Source organism: Narcine bancroftii, chromosome 4 (assembly GCF_036971445.1).
Source record: "Narcine bancroftii isolate sNarBan1 chromosome 4, sNarBan1.hap1, whole genome shotgun sequence".
NCBI classification, from domain to species: Eukaryota; Metazoa; Chordata; class Chondrichthyes; order Torpediniformes; family Narcinidae; genus Narcine; species Narcine bancroftii.
In genome coordinates this window covers 299,445,508-299,470,416 of record NC_091472.1, presented here as the reverse complement: position 1 = coordinate 299,470,416, position 24,909 = coordinate 299,445,508, and the positions used below count along the sequence as shown (strand labels likewise).

The window sequence follows — 24,909 nt, the reverse complement described above, 5'->3', positions numbered from 1 at the left end:
GGTCGCCATAGAGTTCCTCTTTGTTTCCCTCATTTCAAGTGAAACATTATGCAGCCAATCCTCTCCTCTTGTATGGACCACAAGGGCTTTAACCAGGCTAAACTAAGAACTCACAACCCGTCTTCAAAATGGGCTTTTCCACAAGCTTTCCAGCTTGTCATATTCCAGTCCCAGCTGCTGCTGCTGAACTGTAGAACTGAATGTTCTCTCTCTCTCTCTCTGAGAAAACCACATGATCCTCTTAGAACAGTCAACTGCACTCAGACTGCGGCACTGGACCCAATCTTCTGAGTTCCTTCATCTGTTGCTTTGCAAAACAATAATCCATTACTCCACAGCATGTCTAATTAACACCTACTTCTGAAGTCCTTATAGGTATTCTTCAAAGTTTTTGCAAAGGTACTCAGAGCCTGAACTGTCTGGCTTCAGCAGAGCTCTGGCATTTTAAATGAGATCTGTTTTGAAGTGTTTGTATGTGACCTACACTAAAAAACCTACCACAATTTATCTCCTTTAAAACAATATAAAATATAACAAAATCTGTCACACTAATGAACACTAATCCAGGCAATATCCAGATGAGCATGTGTGTACCTTTTTCAAAACCACATCCTTCCAAAAGTGTGTTGTTCTGCACTCCGTGCTCCAAATATTGCCAAATCAAAGATTTTTACAATTACAACATGACTTTTCCAGCTTTTACACTCGGTAAAATATCAGATATCTTAAAAGGGATAGGATAGGAGGTAAAAGAGAGAGGGCAGTAGATTACTGGTCAAGAATAGCATCACAGCTGCAGAAATGGAGGATGCTGTGAAGGGAGTGTCAACTTGGTCATTGTAGGCAGAAGTTAGAAATAGGAAGGGAGCAATCACTGCATTGGGAGTTGTCTATAGGCCCCTAAATAGCCCTCGGGACACCGGCGAACAGATAAATTGGCAGATTTTAGAATGGTGCAGAAATAACACGATTGTTGTTATGGGAGAGTTCAACTTTACTAGCACTTCCTGACTACAAGGGAGATAGATGGGGCAAAATTTTTCAGGTGTATTCAAGAAGGATTCCTGACAGTATGTAGACCAGCTGACTCAAGAAGAGGCCAATCTGGATCCAGTACTGGATAATGATACTGGCCAGGTGACAGACATCTCGGTGAGGGGTTTCAGTGAGTGATCACAACTTCTTGAGCTTTAGCATAGTTATGAATAAGGATAAAAGCAGACAAAATGGGAAAGTGTTCAGTTGGGGATGGGCTAATTAGGATGGAATGAGGCAGGAACTAGGAAGAGTAAATTGGGAACAGATGTTCACAGGAGAAAGCACAGAAGTAATGTAGAGACTATTTAGGGACTACTTGCATGGGGTTCTGGATAGGTTTGTCCTACTGAGACTGGGGAAAGATGGGAGGAAAAAGGAACTGTGGTTGACAAAACAGGTGAGGCAGCTAGTTAAGAGGAAGAAGGAAGCATATATTATATCTAGGAAGCAAATAACAGGAAGGGATCATAAGAATAAAGTGGTAGCCAGGAAGTAGTTAGGAGAGTGAGGAGGGGACATGAAAAGGCCTTAGTAAGTAGGATTAAGGAAAAACCTAAGGCGCGCTATGAAAATGTGAAGAATAGAAGGATGACGAGAATGAAGGAAGGGCCACATGGATAAAGGAGGTAATGTGCCTGGTGGCAGAGGAGGTTGGGAAGGTCCAAAATGGAAACTTTGCCAGAGAAAAGGACCTTGATCAAGGTGAGGTCAGAATAGAACAAGTTTATATGTCGGATCATCTTTGAGATTAAGAGGAAATGCTGGATCTTCTGAAAAACATTAAGATTGATAAGCCTCCAGGACTGGACAAGATTTATCCTTGGTTACTATTGGAAGGGAGGGAAGAGATTCCTGGGGCATTGGCAATGCTCTTTGCATCCTCCTTGGCCACAGGGGAGGTGCCATAGGATTGGAGAATAGCAAATGTTCCTTTGTTTAAAAAAGGAAATTGGGAGAATCCTGGGAATTATAAACCAGTGAGTTTTACATGAGTGGTGAGAAAATTATTGGAGAGGATCCTTAAGGACAGGATAAGTGTGAGACAATGCATCTTGGAGGTCAAACTTGAAGGCAGAATATAGGGTTAATGATAGGATACTTAACAGTGTGAAAGAACAGGGGACCTTGAGGTCCAAATCCATAGATCTCTCAAGGTTTCTGTGCAGGATGATAGTATAGTTAAGAATGCCTATGGTATGCTTGTCTTCATTAGTCAGGGGATTGAGTTCAGGAGTCGTGAGGTAATGTTGGAGCTCCGGGTACTTTGGTTTCCTCCCACCCTCAAAATACTGGGGTTGTAGGTCAATTGGAGTAATTGGGTGGCATGGGCTCAAAGGCTGGAAGGGGTTGTCACTGTGCTTTATGACTCAAATTTTTAAAAATTTCAATTTAAAATCTGTTTTCGTATTTTGTACTAGATTGCTTTCATAATCCTTTTTCCTTTCTTTATTGCTTGATTAGTGGTTCTTTGTTGCTCTTTAAAGTTTTCCCATTCTTCCAGTTTCCCACTGCTCTTGGCAGTTTTGCATGCATGAGCTTTTAATTTGAATCTTTATTTTGTAATCTGAGGCTGGCTCTCCCTATCCCTACTGTCTTTGGTTTATAACTGGAATGTACCTTTGTTGAACACTGTAGAAAAATCTCTGAAAGTCTTCCACTGTTCTTCAACTTCCTCCCATAAAGCCTGTGTTCCCAGTCAACATTAGCCAATTCCTCGCTCAGTACGTTGTAATTCAAGGATAATACAATGGTTTTAGATTGGACCATCCATGACATGAAATACACTTCAATGAAACCGTTCTAAAAGCTATGAAGAGCGTCTCATCTCCTGGCCAGTTCCAATATGTTGTTACAGACCTGTAATGTCTATTCTGTTTTTGCTCACTCCACAAATGCTGCTGAGCTGTGAGTATTTACAGCATCCAATTTTTCCTGTTCATTCTAGCAATTTTTTTGCTTCTCTGTTCTCATTCATCTCCTCCAAATGGATTAACTGTGATTAACAGACTTTAAACACCCTCTCAGCTGATACTGCTATCTCTTACGTCATTCAGCCTGTCTTGATCTCCATCCTATCACAGACACTCTCTTTGTTCGCCCCATCACTTTCTCTCCTATATAACTTCATTCCCAGGGTCTGACAGTCAGGCCCCTTCATTTCCATGGTCTCTTTGTCATAAATACTTTGAATCTTGAATCTTACTGCAAGGAACCATATCTTCCCTCCTAAAAAACAACTATAATTCAATCAATCTTTGTACTCTAAATCATTGTTTGGATATACCACTGCCAGAGCAGACATCCCAAAGGATCAATGTGAGATGGATCAATGATAGATGAACAAGTGTCCAAGCCCATATGGCTGTCTTCCAATGAGGAAGAAAAGGTGGGCCATTGGAAGTTAACCACTGTGTATGGGCAGGATAGTGATTTCCATCTATGTTTCCACATCTCTGTGCAATCCAACCTTCCTCTATAATTAGTCCATCAGCTGTTTAAGAAATCAAGGAGAAAGGTGAGAGACTTGCAGGCTTGGAGACATTTTGGCATAGATTTGGGTCCTGATTTAGGAATGAAGTGGAGTCTCTTACTCTAAGAAGAGGCATGTCCTTTACTGATTGAGGGGTTTTAATGCAAGGGATGTAGATTGAATGAAAGACTTTGATGATAATGGCGGTCCTGTCATGAGGAAGGAAACAGGTTTACTTAATGGAAACACTCCAGCAAATACAGGCCCACAAGTGGTGTTGGTAAGCCATTTCCCTCTCCCAAGTCATAATTTTTTCTTCTCAGAGTTGCAGGTTGAGAAGATGTACAATCTGAAAACATAAAAATATAAGTAGAAAGCTACATCCTGGTGGCACATTTGTTACTCATCCCCTTTCTCACACATGCATTTGTGTAGTATTAGTAGTCGTGTAGAGGGCACTCAGCATCAGAATTTATTGTCGTGAAATGTGATGTATTTGCAGCAGCTTTCATAGAGCAAACATTCGTATTATAAACCATCTTACAACATTACTGTAAATTAAAAAAAATAAAATGGTAGTGCACGAAAAGTTCATTGATTATTCAAGAATCTGATGGCAGCGGGGAAGAAGCTGTCTTTGTGCAGTTGAGTGCTTGCTTTAGGCTCCTGTACTTTTTCCCAATGGTAGCAGAGTGAAGAGGGCATGGCCTGGGTGGTGGGGGTCTTTGAGGAGAGAGGCTGCTTTTTTTAAAGACAATATTAAAATTTATATTTTAAATTGCTATCTAAAATATTTTCCATCTCACCAGACCCAACTCAAATCTGTTTAGAGAGTTAACATTTGTATTCAAATATCTGATTGTTATGAGAGCATTTTTGCGCTCTAAAAGGTAATTATCGGCATATGTTTTTCCCATTCTGCATTATTCTTACATACATTAACAGAATGCTCACAAAGTGCTGATATATGCTGACATACTCACCTTCCATTCATTTCAAATAACATGGGATGAATGAAAAGAAGGGAATAATATTGGATGAATACAATATTTAAAATGTTTATTCGTGTCAATTTTAAAATTGAGAAAATTATTTACATAATTCTGTGTCTTCAGCTGCCATGGTAGTTTTTATTGTATGGAATCTATTTCCCAAATCTTTTCCTTTCCCCAAGTATGCGTCTTCTTTTAATATGCTCTTTAAAACCTATCCTATCGTATGTTTGTTTTCGCGTGTAGTGAGATACAGTGGAGATGCTTTGTATTGCATGCTAAAGAAATCCAAAAGAAAATAATGATTATTATTCTTCACATACAGTGCCCTCCACAATATTTGGGACAGACACTTTTTTTTCCTTTATTTGCCCCTGTGCTTCACAGTCTTAAATTTGTAATCAAACAATTCACATGTAATTAAAGTTCATATTCCAGATTTTATTCAAGATTATTTGTGTACATTTTGGTTTGACCATATAGAAATTACTGTTGAGGGAGCTGGAGCAGGGCGGAATCTTGGACTGAGCGGTTGGCACTGAAAAGAGATTGGAAGTGTTCTGACCATCGGTTGAGGATGGAGATCTTGTCGCTGAGGAGGACTTTGCCGTCTGAGCTGCGCAGCGGGCTTTGGACTTGGGGTGAGGGGCCGTACACAGCCTTTAGAGCCTCGTAGAAACCCCTGAAGTCGCCAATGTCCGCGCTGAGCTCCCTCAACAGCCCCTAAGGCTAGAGCTGGATGAGGTCCTCACCCAGGATGAGACATATAAGGCAATCGAACAACTGAAAAGTGGCAAAGCAGCAGGTATGGATGGAATCCCCCCCAGAGGTCTGGAAGGCTGGCGGCAAAACTCTGCATGTCAAACTGCATGAGTTTTTCAAGCTATGTTGGGACCAAGGAAAACTGCCTCAGGACCTTCGTGATGCCACCATCATCACCCTGTACAAAAACAAAGGCAAGAAATCAGACTGCTCAAACTACAGGGGAATCACGCTGCTCTCCATTGCAAGCAAAATCTTCACTAGGATTCTCCTAAATAGAATAATACCTAGTGTCGCCGAGAATATTCTCCCAGAATCACAGTGCAGCTTTCGCGCAAACAGAGGAACTACTGACATGGTCTTTGCCCTCAGACAGCTCCAAGAAAAGTGCAGAGAACTAAACAAAGGACTCTACATCACCTTTGTTGACCTCACCAAAGCCTTCGACACCGTGAGCAGGAAAGGGCTTTGGCAAATACTAGAGCGCATCGGATGTCCCCCAAAGTTCCTCAACATGATTATCCAACTGCACGAAAACCAACAAGGTCGGGTCAGATACAGCAATGAGCTCTCTGAACCCTTCTCCATTAACAATGGCGTGAAGCAAGGCTGTGTTCTCGCACCAACCCTCTTTTCAATCTTCTTCAGCATGATGCTGAACCAAGCCATGAAAGACCTCAACAATGAAGACGCTGTTTACATCCGGTACCGCACGGATGGCAGTCTCTTCAATCTGAGGCGCCTGCAAGCTCACACCAAGACACAAGAGCAACTTGTCCGTGAACTACTCTTTGCAGACGATGCCGCTTTAGTTGCCCATTCAGAGCCAGCTCTTCAGCGCTTGACGTCCTGTTTTGCGGAAACTGCCAAAATGTTTGGCCTGGAAGTCAGCCTGAAGAAAACTGAGGTCTTCCATCAGCCAGCTCCCCACCATGATTACCAGCCCCCCCACATCTCCATCGGGCACACAAAACTCAAAACGGTCAATCAGTTTACCTATCTCGGCTGCACCATTTCATCAGATGCAAGGATCGACAACGAGATAGACAACAGACTCGCCAAGGCAAATAGCGCCTTTGGAAGACTACACAAAAGAGTCTGGAAAAACAACCAACTGAAAAACCTCACAAAGATTAGCGTATACAGAGCCGTTGTCATACCCACACTCCTGTTCGGCTCTGAATCATGGGTCCTCTACCGGCATCACCTACGGCTCCTAGAACGCTTCCACCAGCGTTGTCTCCGCTCCATCCTCAACATTCATTGGAGCGCTTTCATCCCTAACGTCGAAGTACTCGAGATGGCAGATGTCGACAGCATCGAGTCCACGCTGCTGAAGATCCAGCTGCGCTGGGTGGGTCACGTCTCCAGAATGGAGGACCATCGCCTTCCCAAGATCGTGTTCTATGGCGAGCTCTCCACTGGCCACCGTGACAGAGGTGCACCAAAGAAAAGGTACAAGGACTGCCTAAAGAAATCTCTTGGTGCCTGCCACATTGACCACCGCCAGTGGGCTGATATTGCCTCAAACCGTGCATCTTGGCGCCTCACAGTTTGGCGGGCAGCAACCTCCTTTGAAGAAGACCACAGAGCCCACCTCACTGACAAAAGGCAAAGGAGGAAAAACCCAACACCCAACCCCAACCAACCAATTTTCCCCTGCAACCGCTGCAACCGTGTCTGCCTGTCCCGCATCGGACTTGACAGCCACAAACGAGCCTGCAGCTGACGTGGACATTTACCCCCTCCGTAAATCTTCGTCCGCAAAGCCAAGCCAAAGAATAGAAGTTACAGCACTTTTTGTACATAGTCCCCTCATTTCATTTGGCTTCATAGGTATTTGTGATTATTCAGGTATCTTTAATTGCTTTATGGTGCAGGTATGAGAGAGCAAGGCTTGCTTCTAAGATTTTGTTCACCTTTGGAGTCTGTAGTTGCCATTTTCAACCTAAGAACCAGGGTTGTGCCAATGGAAGTCAAAGAAGCCATTATGAGGCTGCAAAACAAGAATAAAACTTCAGGATTACCAAAATCAACAGTTTGGAACCAAGAGTGTATTGGTGAGCTCAGTAATTGCAAAGGGACTGATATTCCAAAGAACATCTCCACTGCTGATGGCAGAAAAATTCTCATCAGAATGAAGAAAAATCATCAAACTTATGTCCAGCAGATCAGACACACACTTCATGAGGGAGGTGTGGATATATCAATGACTTCTGTCCGCAGAAGATTTCATGAAAAGGAATATAGAGGCTACACTGCAATATGCAAACCATGGCAAAGGTGTTATGCTTTGGATCTTGGGTAGTTCCTATACACCTTCACACTTTGCTCTTGCCATCACTCTGATACAGGTTAATCTTGGTCTCATCTATCCACATGACCTTTTTCTAGAATACTGCAGGCTCTTTTAAGTACTTCTTGGCAAACTGTTATCTGGCCATCCTGTCTGTGGCTAAGTAGTGGTTTACATCTTTCAGTGTAACCTCTGTATTTCTTTTTGTGAAGTCTTCTGTGGATAGTAGTCATTGACATATCCATATCTGCCTCCTAATGAGTGGGGATTTGTCTTCATTATGATGAGAATTTTTCTTTCATTAAGCAGTGGAGGTGTCCTCATGTTGAAAAATGGCAACTACAGACTCAAAAGGTGATCAGAAGCTAGCTCTCTAAAATCTGCACCAATAAAGCAATTAAATATACTGGAGTACTCATAAACACCTGTGAATCCAAATGCCCCCAAACATTATGGTACCCTGAAATAAGGGGACTAAGTATAAAAAGTGCTCTAATTTCTACATGGTCAAAGCAAAATGTATACAAATAACCATGAATAAAATATGAAATATGCACTTTAATTACATGTGAATTGTTTGATTATAAATTTTAAATTGTGGAGCACAGGGGCAAATAAAAAAAGAAGTGTATTTGTCCCAAACATTATGGTACAATGTGCTTATGCACTGAAATCCTTTCTTGCTACAGCTGAACAGGCACTTGTATAGGAAAACTAATTTAATTTAATTAAAAGAAATAATAAATGCATAAGATAGATCAATAATAAATATAGTAATCCTAGTGCAAAAAAAGTGACTAATAGTGGAGTCCTTTTGTGCTTTCAGGAGAGTTTTAAAAGTGCGATAGCTGTTGGAAAGAAACTGTTCACGAACCTAGAGGGACTGGTGATATCCATACTTTTGTGCCTTCTGCCTGAAGGTAACAGTGAGAAGAGGTTGAGACCAGAGTGATGTTGACTGCGTTCTTGAGGCAGCACCTCATTTCAATGTTTGCAATGGGCAGGAGGTCAGAGCCTGTGATGGATCTGACTATGTTTGCTCCTTCTGCAGCTTTCTGCATTCCTGGGCACTTGTACTACCAAAGTAGGCTGCGATGCAACCAACCAGTATACCTTCTACATTGCACCTCTAGAAGTTTGATTATCTGAATACAGAGTGTAGTGTTGCAGAGGAAAATGTTCACTTAAAACAGTACAAGGGCATCATCATTTGGTTGGTGAGAGATTTGTTCAATAATTTGATAACAGCAAAGAAGAAGCTGATAATCCTGTTCAAAATACCGTGTGAAATTTTGGATCCAATGAAGATACTTTATACATGTTATGTGGATTGTTGGAGGCGATCCAACATCATAGCAAATAAAGTTGTTCCATTGATATCATGTTACAGGAGGATATGGTTTTTTTTCCCTTGACACCTCCACAATACTTCCACTCTTTCTACTCCTTGGGTTGCCTCACCACACTTTCTCAGCATAACAATTTTATTCCAATGCATTTCTGACTTCCAAACTTTGTAAAATGTTGTTGTCCCTAACTTATGCTAGGTGTTGTTCATTCTATTGAATCCCAGTCCAATATCTGCTTAATTCTCAAAATTTCAGTCTTTTTTTTCAAATGTCTCCTTGGTTTTTCCCCAAATAGTTCAATATCAAGTCTTATTTAGTAACATTCTCATTTTGGGATATTTTACTATGCTAAATGTGCAATGATAAATGCAAGCAGTTGTTAAGGAACTGCCTGCTTTCCAGCCGAGCCTCAATGAACAAGCTCCCAAGCTAGCTAACACTTCTTTACACTGGTTACTGGCTGATTAAGTTGAAATGAGATTTGCCCATGAAATTTGCCTAATCTATCAATGGTGCTATAATGTGGACTTTATGTGTCACTCAATAGCCCATTCAAAGGGAGATATTGTTTTGATGTCCCAGCTGATGAGTTGCTTACATATACTGGAATAATAGTACTTTAGGCTTAAGATATAGTCAACTCTGTCTTTAGGGACATTTCCACAATATGGCTGATAAGGCAAAAGTGTTACAGGCAAGTATATTCTTTGTTGTAAAGGCAGGAAAGTTCTACCTCTACCTCTCAGTGGAGCCAGTGTCTACTAAGCAATCAGTCGAATGTCCATTAACCCTTACCTCCATCGCTGAATTATTCAATTGGTGAGATATTTCCTGATCCTGAACGACCGATGCCAGTGCTCCGGAAAACCCATCGCACCCCATGCCAATGTCGACTCTCCTCTTGGCCCACAGGCAGACAAGATGGTGCCGACCATGAGGTGCTGCAATATGGCTGCCCTCCGTCTTGATCTGAAGGAGGACTAGGTGGCATCGACTTCGAGGCATGGCAAGATAGCAGCTGTTGCTTCCTGTGATGCTTTACTTCTAGTGGCAAGTCTCGCCACAAGGCGCAGCAAGATGCTGGCGGCAAGCAGCACAAAGAGGCTGAGGCCGGCACTTCGGGACTTGGGCATGGGTCGAACACATGCTGCTGCCCTCTTTGGGTTCCCCTTAGCCCTGCAGACCTTCATCCAATGCCCTCGCTTATGGCATCCTGAGCACACAGCATCCTTCGCGGGGCATTGGGCGCGGGGGTGCTGTGCCTGCCCACAGAAGTAGCATCTCTGGTCATGCATGGCTGCAGCAGTCGGCGCTGAACCTACAGGGGTCACTGGAGCCCCAATTACTTGGTTCTCTGAAAAGGCGCCATTTTCGCTCATGAAGTCATCAGCTCCTAGATGGGCCTGTTTGAGCGCTTTCACCAGTTTCAGGGTGCTGGCCAAATCTAGCAGTTACTGCCTCACCTACCTCAACCTCACTCCTGCCACAAGGATGCCCTGGATTTGTTCCTCCTCTCTCACCCTGGCCGTGACCACTTTGTAGTGGCATTTTCTCATCAGGGTCCACAGTTCAAGGACATAATCGTCCAGCAACTCACCTGGACGATGCTGACATTAAGAGAGCTGGTGCCTCACCAGCATGTCTTTCTGAGGCCTCATGTAGCAGGCCTTCAAGCCTTCTATGGCATACTTGTAAGTAGCATAGTTTCTGCTGACAGCAAACCCATTTGGGTAGATCTCTGGAGACTTTTGGAGTTGAAGACGTCTTGTGTGGCCATCAGGTAGGACTGGAAGCACTCCAGCCAGTAAATTCCTCTGGGGACAGAGGGTCAACCTGGAGCATGCCTGGCTTCAATGGGGCATCCATCCTGCTTCAAAGTTAAGCTATTAAAGTTGTAACACAACTGATCACACTCAGACTTGTGAGGAGCACAAACACACTTTTATTAGCTTACAATAGTCCTCAGGTGAATCTGAGGTAAAGCAAGAAATCCAGGGTTTATATTGGGGGAGGTGAGGGTGGAGCCAAGGGAGGAGTCAGTCATCTGAATAACACCCAGACAGTGAATTCCAGAGCATTGCAAGGAATTGACGTTCTACCTGTGAATACATGGATTTCCATCTTCCCTCGGACAAGGAGGATCTGGAAGATTAATTGAATACTCTAAATTACCCATTAGCATAAGCAAGTAGCAAAGGGCTTGCAGTGGGAGTTGATGTGCATGTGAAAGTGAATAAGTCACAGGATTACAGAGGAAAATAGAAGAAAGGATATGAGACTGATAAGATTTGTTCGGCTGGGACAAATGGCCTCCTGTAAATTGAGATATAGGGAGACCTCGTGAATGCTAATAATTTTGCATGCTATTATTTTGAAAATTCAGTGCTTCTTGCCATTTGTCCAGTCGAGTCTTGTCTTAGGTCATATAAGCAGAGAATGCTGCAAATATTCAGCATCTGTGGAAAGAAAAAGAGACAACATTTTAGTTTAAGGATACTTCATCAGATTTTAGAAAACATTATTATCAAGCTGGCGGATGGGGGCAGGATGAAAGAGTCTTCATTCATGTCACAGTTAAAATGTCATGGTTCACTTATCTGAATTTCTCAAATTAATTCAAAAAAAGAAACAAGTGCTTCCTGTCTGTTACAAAAGCATTTTTTTGTCTCATTTTGGATATGTAGACCAATTAATTACAGTTTCTTGCAGTCTTTCAATATGCAATGATGAGAACACATGTTAGCTGTAAATTAAAACAGAATTGCTGTAAATTATTCAACTAACACAGCAAGACACAACATTAAGACATTCTGCCCTAGTATGGCTTCATGAGCTTTTTGCTGGAGGGACAATAAAAGTGAAAGATTAGAGGAAATTAGACTGTCACCTGTTGTACTTAGGGAATTTCCTACACCTTACAAATTTATTAGTACATCCTGATAGTAGAGAAGTATCCAGTGTGTCTTAAAATTGTGTGGAAATATTAGTGATGCTAGCTAGGAAGCTGTCATAAATGTCATGGAAAGGTTATTCACAAGTTCCTGTCCCTACAAGTTCTTAAAAAAGGACCAATGTGTATCTTTAAGGTCAAATAAACTTCACTTTTTCCATTGTCCATCTTGATTGCAGTATTTTCTGAATGGTAAATCCTGTGTTTTGAAGCATTTTTTTTTGGTATACTGTCGAGCACCAAGATTTCCTTTCAAATCGTGATGTTAGTCTACATTTGATCTTTCATATATTCGATCCTTAAATAAGTTTAGTCACTGCACCAGGAAATTTTATAAATTCACATAAAAATGCATTCAGTACAGTCCATAAATGGACTAAATACTATGAATAAAACCCTGGAACTTTTATTGAGGTGGGCTGTCTGATTTAATTTTTCTTCATCTGTCACCAACGAAGTCAAATTTCTCTTCTTGACACCCTGGCATTGCAAATATATCAATAATTATCAAATATATTTAAAATTCACAGATGGGTTTTTTAATTACTATTAACAGTTGTTTCTAGTGTGTTATTCCTAACTGTAAAATGTAGTTATATTTTATTTTAAGTATAAAGAAAAATCTTTACACTTAAACAAATTTAAATTAACTTTGGACAAATTATGATCCTTTTGTGCTTTGATTCTCCATGACCAAATTTGCAAAATTTTTACACTTTTGGGATCTAGGAAATAATATGTTTATATTTGTCTTACATTATGAAATAATGCCTGATTTTTTTGACAGCAATTATTGGAAATCTATTTCAGTACTTTATAAACTATTTGGTCATTCAATTATCTGAATTTCGATGTAATTTTAACTAAAACCAACTTCCTCAAATGGCATCCTTGATTTACAATCTGCTCAATAATACTTTTCATTGAAGTGGTGTAAAATAAGTATTGCATCCATTCGAATTGGTGGCCTGAAGATCAATACAAATTGATGTTGCTTCAACTTTACCATTAATCTCAATTTTTGATCAGTGACTTACAACTTAATTTTGAGTCATATCACTGCAATATTAAGAGACATTTCTTTGTTTTAATGAATCTAATTAATGAAAATTAGTGTGCTGCATCAGGTCTATTATACTTTAGTGTGAGAAGAATAAATGCTGTTTAATATACTTGATGCATAGTGCACACCGATTCTGAAACAAATTTTGATGTCTATTTAAGACTTTAACTGAAATAGTAATTACTAAATGAAGTCGTATGAGAAACGAAGAGAATATATATTGTTTGACTACCTTGATCCATGTTGAAGACATAAGAAACGAATCAGCAACCCAAAAATGTATTGCTTACTTCAAGATTTTTTTCTGTTCTGCGTGCTTTCAAATGGATCTGTTTAGGGGAGTAAACAAGAAGCAGTCCTTGAAGTACAAAAGCTTTTTGCAGGTTCTGTGATGCACATGCTCACAGGGACTTCAAAGAGAAATGCTGCTGACTTTCTCTTGTAATCCCTGCCTTTTGGCCCAAAGGCCTGCTCCATCTGAATAAACAAAACCCTAGTGGCCCAACTGTGGTCAGAAAGATCAGGTGATGAAAAAAAATGTGATTTTTAAAAATCAATATAGCTTTTTCTGGTACTTTTAAGGCCTCTTTTGGCAGTTCTTTTATGTGTTTCAAAAGATGGTTATGATTTTCAGGGGATTTGGAAACTTGTTACGTAGAGAAGCGCTGTAAATCATTACTATCTTTTTCTACAGAAAGTTAATTCCTTTAATGCCTTCCAGATTTTCAGATCCTTTTTATGTGACAGTTATTCCTCATGATTTTACACCCAAGTTTGTGAAGCAATCATTTTTAGCCTCTTGGAATTTCTAATATTGTAATTAGCTCATGTAAACAAACCCCAATCAACTTGCTTAGTATCATTAATTTTATTTAAATGAACTAAAATTGATCACAAGTGAAAGCTATTTTATGAGTTGTCGCTAAAAATATTTCTCATCTTTTGTTTTAAATTTCTCTCTGCCTCATCTCAAACAATTTTTCTTGAACATAAGATTTTTACAGACATGATCCTTCCTACTTCTTTTCATGTATATGCAGTTCTTTGTATTTCTCTGCTCTTTTCAGTCGATTTCCTTTACAAAGCTTTATTTGAGCTCCATTTTTTATTCTGGCCTCACCAATACTGTAACCCAAATCCTGTTTTCACCCACATTTAAATGATCTCTCGATCTCTCTCTCTCTCTCTCTCTCGCACTCTCATCTCCAGGTGTAAGGCGTGCATTTCTGAGGACCACGTTGTAATTTTTAAGGAACTGAACTAAAAATAGCTATTTTACATTATGATTTCAAATCAATATCTTAATAATAAGAATGGTACAAGCAAAATATCTATCCATCCTTCCAGCTATCATGCAATTGCAAGGCAAAGGAGGAAAAACCCAACCCCAACCAACCCATTTTCCCCTGCAACCGCTGCAACCGTGTCTGCCTGTACCGCATCGGACTTGTCAGCCACAAATGAGCCTGCAGCTGACGTGGACATTTACCCCCTCCATAAATCTTCGTCCGCGAAGCCAAGCCAAAGAAGAAGAAGAAGAATCAATGAAGATCCTGAAGCATGTGCAACAAACCAAAATCAAATTAAAGAATGTCATTTCACATCCTTTTGTTTGCATTTTCTACTGTGAATATAAAAGATCAAATATAAAATCTACAGCACATATTTGTGAAGTAAGCTGGATTTGTGTCCACTGAAATCATCTATCACTGACCCCACCAGCTCATTGGCACAACATGTAACTTAAATGGAATCAGCAGTCAACATGTCCATTACACAATTATCTGTTCTAAACAATGTAAAACACAAGCAGACAGTCTGCCATCCAGGGCAAGCTTTGATCCAAATTCCATCTGCCTCCCCACCCCAACTTAACAAAAATGTTAGCTGCTCGATATTAAGGGCAAACTTAATTCCAGAAGTTGTGGCCACAATTTCGTGATTCCCCTCCTTCTAAGGTTAATCAGGACATTACTGTTTCAGTCAGAAGCTGGCCAAGAAAGTTCATAGATACTTTTGAACTAATTTGATAGTCTATTTCTGGGATAATGGTGGGATATTACCAGAATAATTAAAGTAATTTGACTCTGTGATTTCAATTTTTACAACTTTCAAAATACTACAGCATGAACAATCAGAGAAGGAAACACTACTTTAGTTAATTATAAAGTTTTGCTAAGTAAATTAAGGTTGGAAAATTGGATAGTTGGACCATTCATTCATCTGATAAAGTCAACAATTTATCTGAAATTAAGATGGCTAGAATTCCAATTAAAAAGCCTCATTTAAAAAGTCATATTAAATTAGAAGATGCCTTATGGAAGCAGGAACAGTGTGCCACTATTTTCATTTCACTCCTGGCAGTCTCATTAATTTATGAATGCATAAAGAAATTAGAAACTTGTAGAGAGTCCTGTTATCAAAAAATCCTAAAAAGCTTCATAACTGTGAATTTTGAAATGGAACCTTTTTTTGAAGGGAGAGAGACCAGTTAAGTTGTGCAGGTTAAATGAGCTGCAAATAAGACTAGACAGTTAATTAAATTCAAATCAGAATTGTACCTTGGTCAAACATTATAAACCACACTTTTTCATATAGTATTTCCTTTAAAAGACAGACTACTCTCTAGATTAATAAATAAGATACAAAAGAGTAGGAAGACTTTTAGAATGAAAAATAAGCATTATTGGGTCAGCTTGTGCTTAACCCAGCCCACACTGCGCACTTCCCTCACAAAATCCCTGTGCTCATATTAACCTTTCATAGCTCTGTGGATTCAATTGAATGAAAGACTTGGTAGCACAGCTAACTCCCAAAGCAAGCTAGTTCATATGGGTGATTTGGTCTTGGATGGGGACACAAGACCCACCACCACCCCAATATCCTTTTATAATCATAAATATTTCAAAGCAGTTGTGAATTATTTTTAATAATATGAATATTATATTCAATCATATTTAATTTTTAAAAAACAAGTCTGCTACCTCATTCAAATGAATGGGACTGTACATGATATTCCATTTTGGGCTGCACTACAGCTGAGGCCACTGATGCAAACTGTATCGAGCTCTATGTTCAATGTGATTAAGAATAGTTCCTGTACTCGTTGCAGTAACCAGTGATGAGGTGGGAGATTGTATATGTTAATCTCAGACTTCCAGCACATTCCCTTCTTTTGGATTGGAATGACAGGTGTAGAACTCTAGAAGGCTCTGATAGCTGGAATAGCCTTTCCAATAAAATTTTAACCTCTTCCAACCCAACTCAAAATAAATTACAATAGATTCAGAATCAGAATTTATTGCAGTGAACAAGACATGAAATTTGATGTTTTTCTCAGCAGAATCATATACTAAATATTCATATTATAACCATCTTACATCAATACTATAAAAAATCTAAAAATAGTAGTGCCCGAAAAGTAAGGCAGCGTCTTTGGTTCATTGATTATTCAGGAATCTGATGGCAGCAAGGAAGAAGCTGTCCTTGTGCTTAATCACTTAATATCGAGTGCACATCTTTAGGCTTCTGTATCTTTTCCCCATCATAGCAGAATGAAAAGGGCACGGCCTGAATGGTGGGGGTCTTTGAGGATAGAGGCTGGTTTTTAAGATACCGCATCATGTAGATGTCCTCGATGGAGTGAAGTCTGATGCCTGTGATGTTGCAGGCTGAGTTAACAACTCTCTGGAGTTTATTCTTGTCCTGAGAGTTGGCACCTCCATACCAGGCAGTGACACAACCAGCCAGAATGCTCTCCATAGTACCCCTGCAGAAGTTTACAAGAGTCTTCGGTGGCATTACCAAATCTCCTCAGACAACTCACAAAGTATAGCTCCTTGCGAGCCTTCTTTGTGATTGCATCAACATGGGGGCTTCAGGACAGATTCTCAGAGACGTTGACACCCTTGAATTTGAAGTTCCCAGGAGGTATTTTTTCCCCCCACTTTAATCTTGAAAGTGCTGGAGGTTCAAAGATCTCACTTACATTACCAGTGATATTCATTCTGCCATTTGTGAACAGCTCTGCTGAACAGAGAATTCAAGAGTGAGTTTTCCACCTGTCACAATAAAATCTGCAGTCATACTGCCCATTGTTATTTGTTTAATCTTTACTTTCATTCCTTGGGGCCATCCCACTGGGAACATTGGTAACATTAGCAATCAATTGTGCACAGATGTATTAAGTAAATTAGAATTACATTGTTTACTCAAGTCAAGCATTTTATCCGTGAAAGCAAAGCGTTTGAGGAGTGTGGGAAAGCCATGTGACTTTTCAAAGTGGTTGGGTTCATGAAGAAATGACACTGCTGCCATTTTCTATAGGAGCCACCACTTTGATTAGCGTAATCACAAGCATAAAAGTATTTCCATTTTGAACATTCAGCTCATTTTAAACCAACACAAAATCTGACCAGTCAATTTATGTTCCTTTGGGCCACAGAACTGCCTCTGCTTCCAGTCTTTGTTAGCATTTCTGGCCTTGACAGGGATCTCTGGTTGGAGGCATGGAGATCCAAATAACCCTCTGCAGTCATGACAACTGGCAGGATTTGCAAGGACCAGCTGAACCAGCTATGAGACAGTCTATTCATCTGACAAAGTTAGCAGCAGGTCTATAATTATACAATTAATGTTAAACTTTCAACCTTAATCGTTCCAAGGGTATTCTGAAGTATGACCCAACTGTGCACCAGCATTATTTTTTTCTCTACTGTTTATTGCATAATTTTGCAAGGGATGAAGAGTAATAATTAGCTCACAGAATAACAACCTCAAGTGACTACAGGCCGTTGTTGTTGCTGGTACATTGTGGCTTTCATCTTTTACCATTCAGACAGTGTTTACCTCTGCCTCACTGTCTAAGTGTCTTAGCTCGTGATGAAAGGGCTCTCCCTTTCAGATCCTTAATCAAAACCTTCATCCCACCACTTCTTTGTGGACTGTGCATTGGCCAAGAAGGACTAGAAAAAGAACCATGGTCCTCTTGAGGTTCTTCCTAAGCAGCTCTAACACATGACTCTGATTTCCCCAGGGATGCAAACTGAGACAAGCATTAACTACTGCTGGAGGATCTTCAACTTGGTGAAAGGTGCACTTTAATATGGCTGAAATGTGATGGTCTTCCATGGTCTCAAACCTTATGTAACAGGCTCTCATATATTTTATAGGAGCATTATTTGAGTGCTATTTAGGCATTATAAGAGAATGAATTGATGAAACATGAACATGAAGAAAGATGTCCTGATTTGTTTACTGTACATTATTATAAACAGAGAATATTTTTGGAAAAATATGCCATAATTTCTTCCCTTGCGACAACCTAGTAGTTTTTATTCAGCTGAGAAATAACTGGTGAAATCCACTTTCTTTTCGAAAACAGTGAGGTTATTTTTCACAAATACATGTGAATACTCTGTTAATCATGCATAATTTTATTGAAGTTGAAGGAACTGAAAAAAAAATGTAAAATCTTAAAAGGCAGACCTTCAGCTATTGCCAGGTCTGTGTACGCAGCTTTAGAAGTCGTACATTGCTGTTCAGTGTAATGATTCTTACCCAAATTTAATGTTTGATGCCAAATAATATCACCTAGTGAAAGTGGACCTTCAGAACAAAAAGAGCATCTGTCAATATATATTTCAAAAGGTTACAAACATTCTAATTATGCATTTCAATATGACCCAGAACACATCTGCAGCATTATTGCAGTTAATTGCATTCTGCATCGTATAAAATTGCAAGGGAATTATATGGATCAGATGCAATGAGAGAATAATTTCAAAAAGGGTACGTATGTGGGAAATTAATTTTAATACAGATAAATTTGATGTGGTATAAAGTTTTGATGTCAAAAAATGCTATGTATTGCTTACATCATAAGCAAAAAGAATAAATAAATGAGTGAAGGAATAGAATGCAGAATCCCAAAATAAGGTTATTCTTTCTTACAAGTTGGCTGTATGAATGATACAGTCACTTCCATTTTGCATTCTTTCCCTTGTACCCCCACAATTTATTTTTCTTTCAAGTACTAATCCAATTATATTTTGAAAGCCCATTTGGATGGGTTCCAGTGCCTTACAGGGTATTGAGAATGATAACAATTAGCAAGTTCATTATCAACTGACTGTGCATATACAACCAGATGAAATAGCATTTCTGCAGACCACAGTACACACTCATAAATACAAAAAATACACAGCATATAATTATCACATATATACATAAAAATATACTATCAAATATGTATAAATATTTTAGAATACATTTTTTCACTCGTGTTTTATCTCTTTAATCAATAACAAATTCATGTTCTTTTCTTCATGACGTTTTCACCACTGGGAACAGTTCCTCTCTATTAACACTTTCTAGACCAATAGTTATTTTGAACTTGGAGACACAAGGCCCTTAGAGCTAACAGCAAAATCTGGAAGTATTCACCAGGTCAGGCAGCGTCGGTAGAGGCTGAGGGATGGTCAACATTTCAGGTCAGGACTCTGCATCAGGGCTGAGAGTGTAGAAGGAAGATAACAAGTATATATTCTTTCCAAAATGTTTATTTTCACACTAATTTTCTTCTCTATTCCTGTTCACTTTTTAAAATTGTACTTTAATTGGTCCTAGATATTACTTACAAATATTTCTTCATAATAATCTACTTCAGAGTTCATCTGCTGAGTGTCTGTCCAACCCCACCTATCTAACTATGTTTCTCCTTGGTTTGTCAGTCTGCTCCTCCATCTTCACTATATTTTCACATTTTCTGCCATCTGCACTGTTCTTTTCATCATCAAATCCAATATGTTAAAATATTATCAGTAAAGTTTAGACTCCAGCACAAAATTCTGAGGAACTTCACTGTGTGCAGCTTATTCCAGTCTGAGAAACCATTATTTACCATGACTTTTTTCTGTCACAAAGTTAATTTCTTAATCATAAAGCTGCTGCCCAATTTAATTCACAGCATTCAACCTTGAAGGCAAGTCTGTTAATGCAGCATACTTCGGAAAATATTTTTGAAATCTACATACTTTACATTAACTGCTTTACCATCAGTTTGCAGATGTAGATGCACCACATGCATTAACCAAAAGATGTACAACATTAATGTTTTAAAAAAAACAAAGCCACCATTTCCAGAGAGAAAAATAGAAATTCATGGAAATTGTAGGGCAATCGTTGTGGGTTTCATTTTACAAAAACCCATGAAACTCTTTTGTCCATAAACTAGAAATGCATGAAATCATTTGTTATGGTAGCCATACCTCCACAATATTGTCATGTTTGGAATCAAAAGCATACAAGATGAATAAGAAAAAACAATCAGTAAATTGGGGAGAGAGAGAGAGGGGGGGATGAGAGAGCGAGAGAGGAAACATTTATAGGAATGAACCTATATGAATATGTCAGACTTCTGAATGTAATATTATTATGGGAGCTCATTCATATGTAAAGGTCTCCACAAGTCAGATGTTCATAATCCAGGGACAACCTATGTTTATAAATCACTTTTAAGGTGGTTAATTTTTCCAAGGTGTATCACAAGTATTTGATAGTAGCTCATATAAAAATAGATTATTATAGCTGGCCAGCTGCTTGGTCACAAAGCCAGATATAAAAATGTCTCATTACCAGGTGTTGAAATAACCTTGCAGAAGACTTAGTCAGTGAGATGTTGAGAAAATGTTTCCATTTATTGGACAGTTCAAAACCAGTGATTTGGGGCATTCATGATCAAACTCTTTGATACCTTCAATGGCTGTCTCATTCGAAGGACATAACGTATGTAGTGGCCTATCTGACGACACTACCTTACGAAAGTGGCAATAAATGACACTGGAGACAGTAGAGTCAGGAGTCAGTAACTTTATTGTGCTTAACCACAGCTTTTATAGTTCCCACTGCACGTTTCATGCTAAGCTCTCTGGGACGTGGTAGTGACGTCACTTTGCAGCCTCAGGTGTTGGGTGCCATAAAAAGCACGGGCTCTTATTCATGCCCTTTTCCTAATTGCTCCTGCCTGACCTGTAGCTGGAGGACTGGGACGTCGTTGGAGGCTATGTGCTCTGGTAATGCACTTGTTTAACTGTTGTGGCTGTGCGCGATTCTGCTGTAAGTGTGGGGAAGCGTGGCTGCCAGACGCAGGTCTATGCTGATACTTCAGCCTGGAGCGTCCTCTGGGATGTTTCAGAGGTGACTTAATCGGTCTTGAAAAGTCAGTGTGTGCTGGTTTCAGTCGTTCAATTGTGAACATACACTCTTGGCCCCCTCTGTCCAATGTAAATACTACTCCTTCTCACCCGATGACCCTAAAGGGCCCCTCATATGGGCATTGAAATGCTCAGCATTTCTGACCTTTCCTAACCATCACAAATTCCACACAGTAAGTCGTGCAGCACCTGATGTTTGGAACTCCCGTGAAAAACTGTGGGATAAGGTTGTTTTGCCCTATTGCTATCTCTCACAAGACGTAATAATCCAAGTCAGCTGACCGATTGATGTCACTACCGAAATGTATGTCACCTGGAATGGATAATGGAGTTCCGTAGATCATCTCAACAGACGAAACTGGCAATCCTTCCTTTGGTGCCGTACATATTCCCAATAACACCCACTGTAATTCATCCATCCAGTTCAGCCCCTGGAGCCTTGCCTTAAATGCCGACTTTAAATGCCTATGGAACCGTTCCACAAGTCCATTTGATTGACGATGATAGGCGGTTGTGTGGTATAATTTACTTCCACAGAAGTTTGAAATCTGTGTTCACAGGTGGGAAGTAACCATATAATCATATAACCACTTACAGCACAGAACAGGCCAGTTCGGCCCTACTAGTCCGTGCCGTAGCAAATCCCCACCCTCCTAGTCCCACTGACCAGCACCCGGTCCATACCCCTCTAGTCCCCTCCTATCCATGTAACGATCCAGTCTTTCCTTAAATGTAACCAATGATCCCGCCTCGACCACGTCTGCCGGAAGCTCATTCCACATCCCTACCACCCTTTGCGTAAAGAAATTTCCCCTCATGTTCCCCTTATAATTTTCCCCCTTCAATCTTAAACCACGTCCTCTAGTTTGAATCTCCCCCTTTCTTAATTGAAAAAGCCTATCCACATTTACTCTGTCTGTCCCTTTTAAAACCTTAAACACCTCTATCAAGTCCCCTCTCAATCTTCTACGCTCCAGAGAAAAAAGCCCCAGTCTGCACAACATTTCCCTGTAACTCAGACCCTGAAATCCTGTCAACATTCTCGTGAACCTTCTCTGCACTCTCTATTTTGTTTATATCTTTCCTATAATTTGGTGACCAAAACTGTACACAGTACTCCAAATCTGGCCTCACCAATGCCTTGTACAATTTCATCATAACCTCCCTACTCTTGAATTCAATACTCCGATTTATGAAAGCCAACATTCCAAATGCCTTCTTCACCACACCATCTACCTGAGTATCAGCCTTGAGGGTACTATTTACCATCACTCCTAAATCCCTTTGTTGCTCTGCACTCCTCAATTGTCTACCATTCAATGTATATGACCTATTTAAATTTGCCTTTCCAAAATGTAGCACCTCACATTTATCTGTATTAAATTCCATCAGCCATTTCTCAGCCCACACCTCCAGCCTTCCTAAATCACCTTTTAATCTACGGTAATCTACCTCACTGTCCACAACACCACCAATCTTTGTGACATCCGCAAACTTGGTTATCCAATTCTCCACCCCTACTTCCAGATCGTTAATATATATAACAAATAATAGTGGACCCAGGACTGAACCCTGAGGAACTCCACTAGTCACCGGTCTCCAATTGGACAAACAATTTTCTACCACTACTCTCTGACACCTCCCATCCAACCACTGCTGAATCCATTTCACTACCTCCTTATTTATACCTAATGCCTCCACATTTTTTCCTAACCTCCTGTGGGGAACTTTGTCAAAAGCTTTACTAAAGTCCAAATAGACAACATCCACAGCTTTCCCTTCATCAACCTTTTTTGTAACCCCCTCGAAGAACTCAATCAGGTTTGTCAAGCATGATCTACCCCTGACAAAACCATGCTGATTACTCCCTATCAATCCCTGTACCTCCAAAAATTTGTAAATAGCATCCCTCAGAACACTTTCCATCAACTTGCCCACCACAGACGTCAGACTTACAGGCCTATAATTCCCAGGTTTGCATTTGGACCCTTTCTTAAACAGCGGAACCACATGCGCCACCCTCCAATCCTTTGGTACCACCCCCGTGGACAGTGACATCCTAAATATCTCTGTTAATGGCCCCACTAACCTCCCTGAGTGTCCTAGGGAATATTTTGTCCGGTCCAAGAGATTTATCCACCTTTATCTTTTTTAACACAGCCATCACTACCTCCTCGGTTATCCTTATATGCTTCATGACCTCCCCACTATTTTTCTTTACTTCAACTGGTTCAACATTTTTTTCCCTAGTGAATACCGAGGCAAAGAAATCATTCAAAATTTCCCCCATTTCCTCAGACTTCTCACTCAGCCTACCCTCACTATCTACAAGGGGTCCAATTTTATCTCTCACTAATCTTTTACTTTTAATGTACTTATAGAAACCCTTTGGATTTATTTTATATAAAAAAATAAATCCAAAGTAAACTGCGTACCTCTATCCAAAGTGATGTGAGTAGGTACACCAAATCGTGCAACCCAATTAAAAATAAAGGTCCGTGCACACATCTCTGTGTCTGCTGCCTGCATAGGGAATGCCTCCAGCCAACGACTAAATCAGTCAATAACAGTAAATAAATATCTCATCCCTTGACAGACCGGCAAAGATCCAACTACATCTACATGGACGTGCTGAAATTTTTCATCCACCATTGAGAATCTTTCAGGCTGTACATGCGTTTGTCTGTGAATTTTAGCTTTTTGGCCCACAGGGTGACATCTCTCCTTAGACTGTGCCACACATAACGATTTGATTCTAGTTTAACGGAAGATCTAATGCAAGGATGCAAAAGATTATGTATATCATCGAAGATCTTCCTGTGCCAGCTAACTAGTAGAATGGGTCTAGGATGTCCTGTGGAAATGTCGCAAAGGAGTGTGGGACCGCTTGCCTCAGTAGTGATTTCTTCAACCTGGAGACTTGTAATGGTGGTTTTGTAGGCTTGTACCTCCTCATCCAGCTGCTGGTCTTCCGCCAACTGTGCTGTGTCGATTCCACCCTGGACTGCAGAGACAGTTGGTCTTGATAGGGCATCTGCCACTGGATTGGAAAAACCGGCCATGTATCGAATGTCAGTCGTGAACTCAGAGATGAATCACAATTGGTGTTGCTGCGTCATATTCATGACCTGCACGAGAGGTTTATGATTAGTAAAGGCCGTAAACACTCGACCCTGCAGCATGTATCTGAAATGGCATACCGCCAAATACAATGACAGCAATTCTCAGTCAAATGTGCTGTATCTCATCTCTGTAGGTCAAAGATGTCTGCTATAAAACGCAAGTGGCACCCATTGTCCTTTTACGTGTTGTTGCAACACTGCACCAATTGCATGGTCGGATGCATCTGTAGTTAGCGAAAGGGGCGCTTCGTGATCTGGGTGGGCAAGACTTGCCACAGATGCCAAAGAATCCTTTGTTTTTTTGAAAGCCATGTCTGCCTCTTCATCCCAATGCAATATATTTGATCTTTTTCTATTTAATAGGTCAAACAGTGGGTGCATCACGGCTACCACTCCTCTAATAAAACTATGGTAAAAGGTAACCATCCCTATAAATCGTTGCAAATCCTTCCTACTAAGAGGCCGGGGAAACTTGCATATGGCAATCACTTTGTCCGGCAATGGTATAGTTCCAGTACGAGAAATCCTGTGGCCGAGAAAATCAATTGCAGCTGTACCAAAATGGCATTTTGCAGAGTTGACTGAAAGGCCAAAATCCTGTAATCTAGCGAACAGGAGACAGAGGTGTCATTTATGTGATTCCTCATCTGAGCT

At 40.2% G+C, this 24,909-nt stretch overlaps 1 protein-coding gene across 17 annotated transcripts in view; it reads left to right on the top strand.

Moving 5' to 3' along the window:
- The window catches only part of LOC138762153 (myosin-IIIb-like), a 550,501-nt gene that overhangs the window by 419,157 nt on the left and 106,435 nt on the right, over positions 1-24,909 (top strand). Inside the window, exon 33 of one of the 17 annotated variants that reach the window (XM_069935657.1) lies at positions 8,385-8,880. The exons of the other annotated variants lie outside the window; for them this stretch is intronic. Coding sequence (XP_069791758.1) covers positions 8,385-8,395 — 11 coding nt within the window. The 3' untranslated portion in view covers positions 8,396-8,880. Of the gene's footprint in view, positions 1-8,384; positions 8,881-24,909 lie in introns of those variants that run through there. 17 annotated transcript variants of the gene reach the window in all.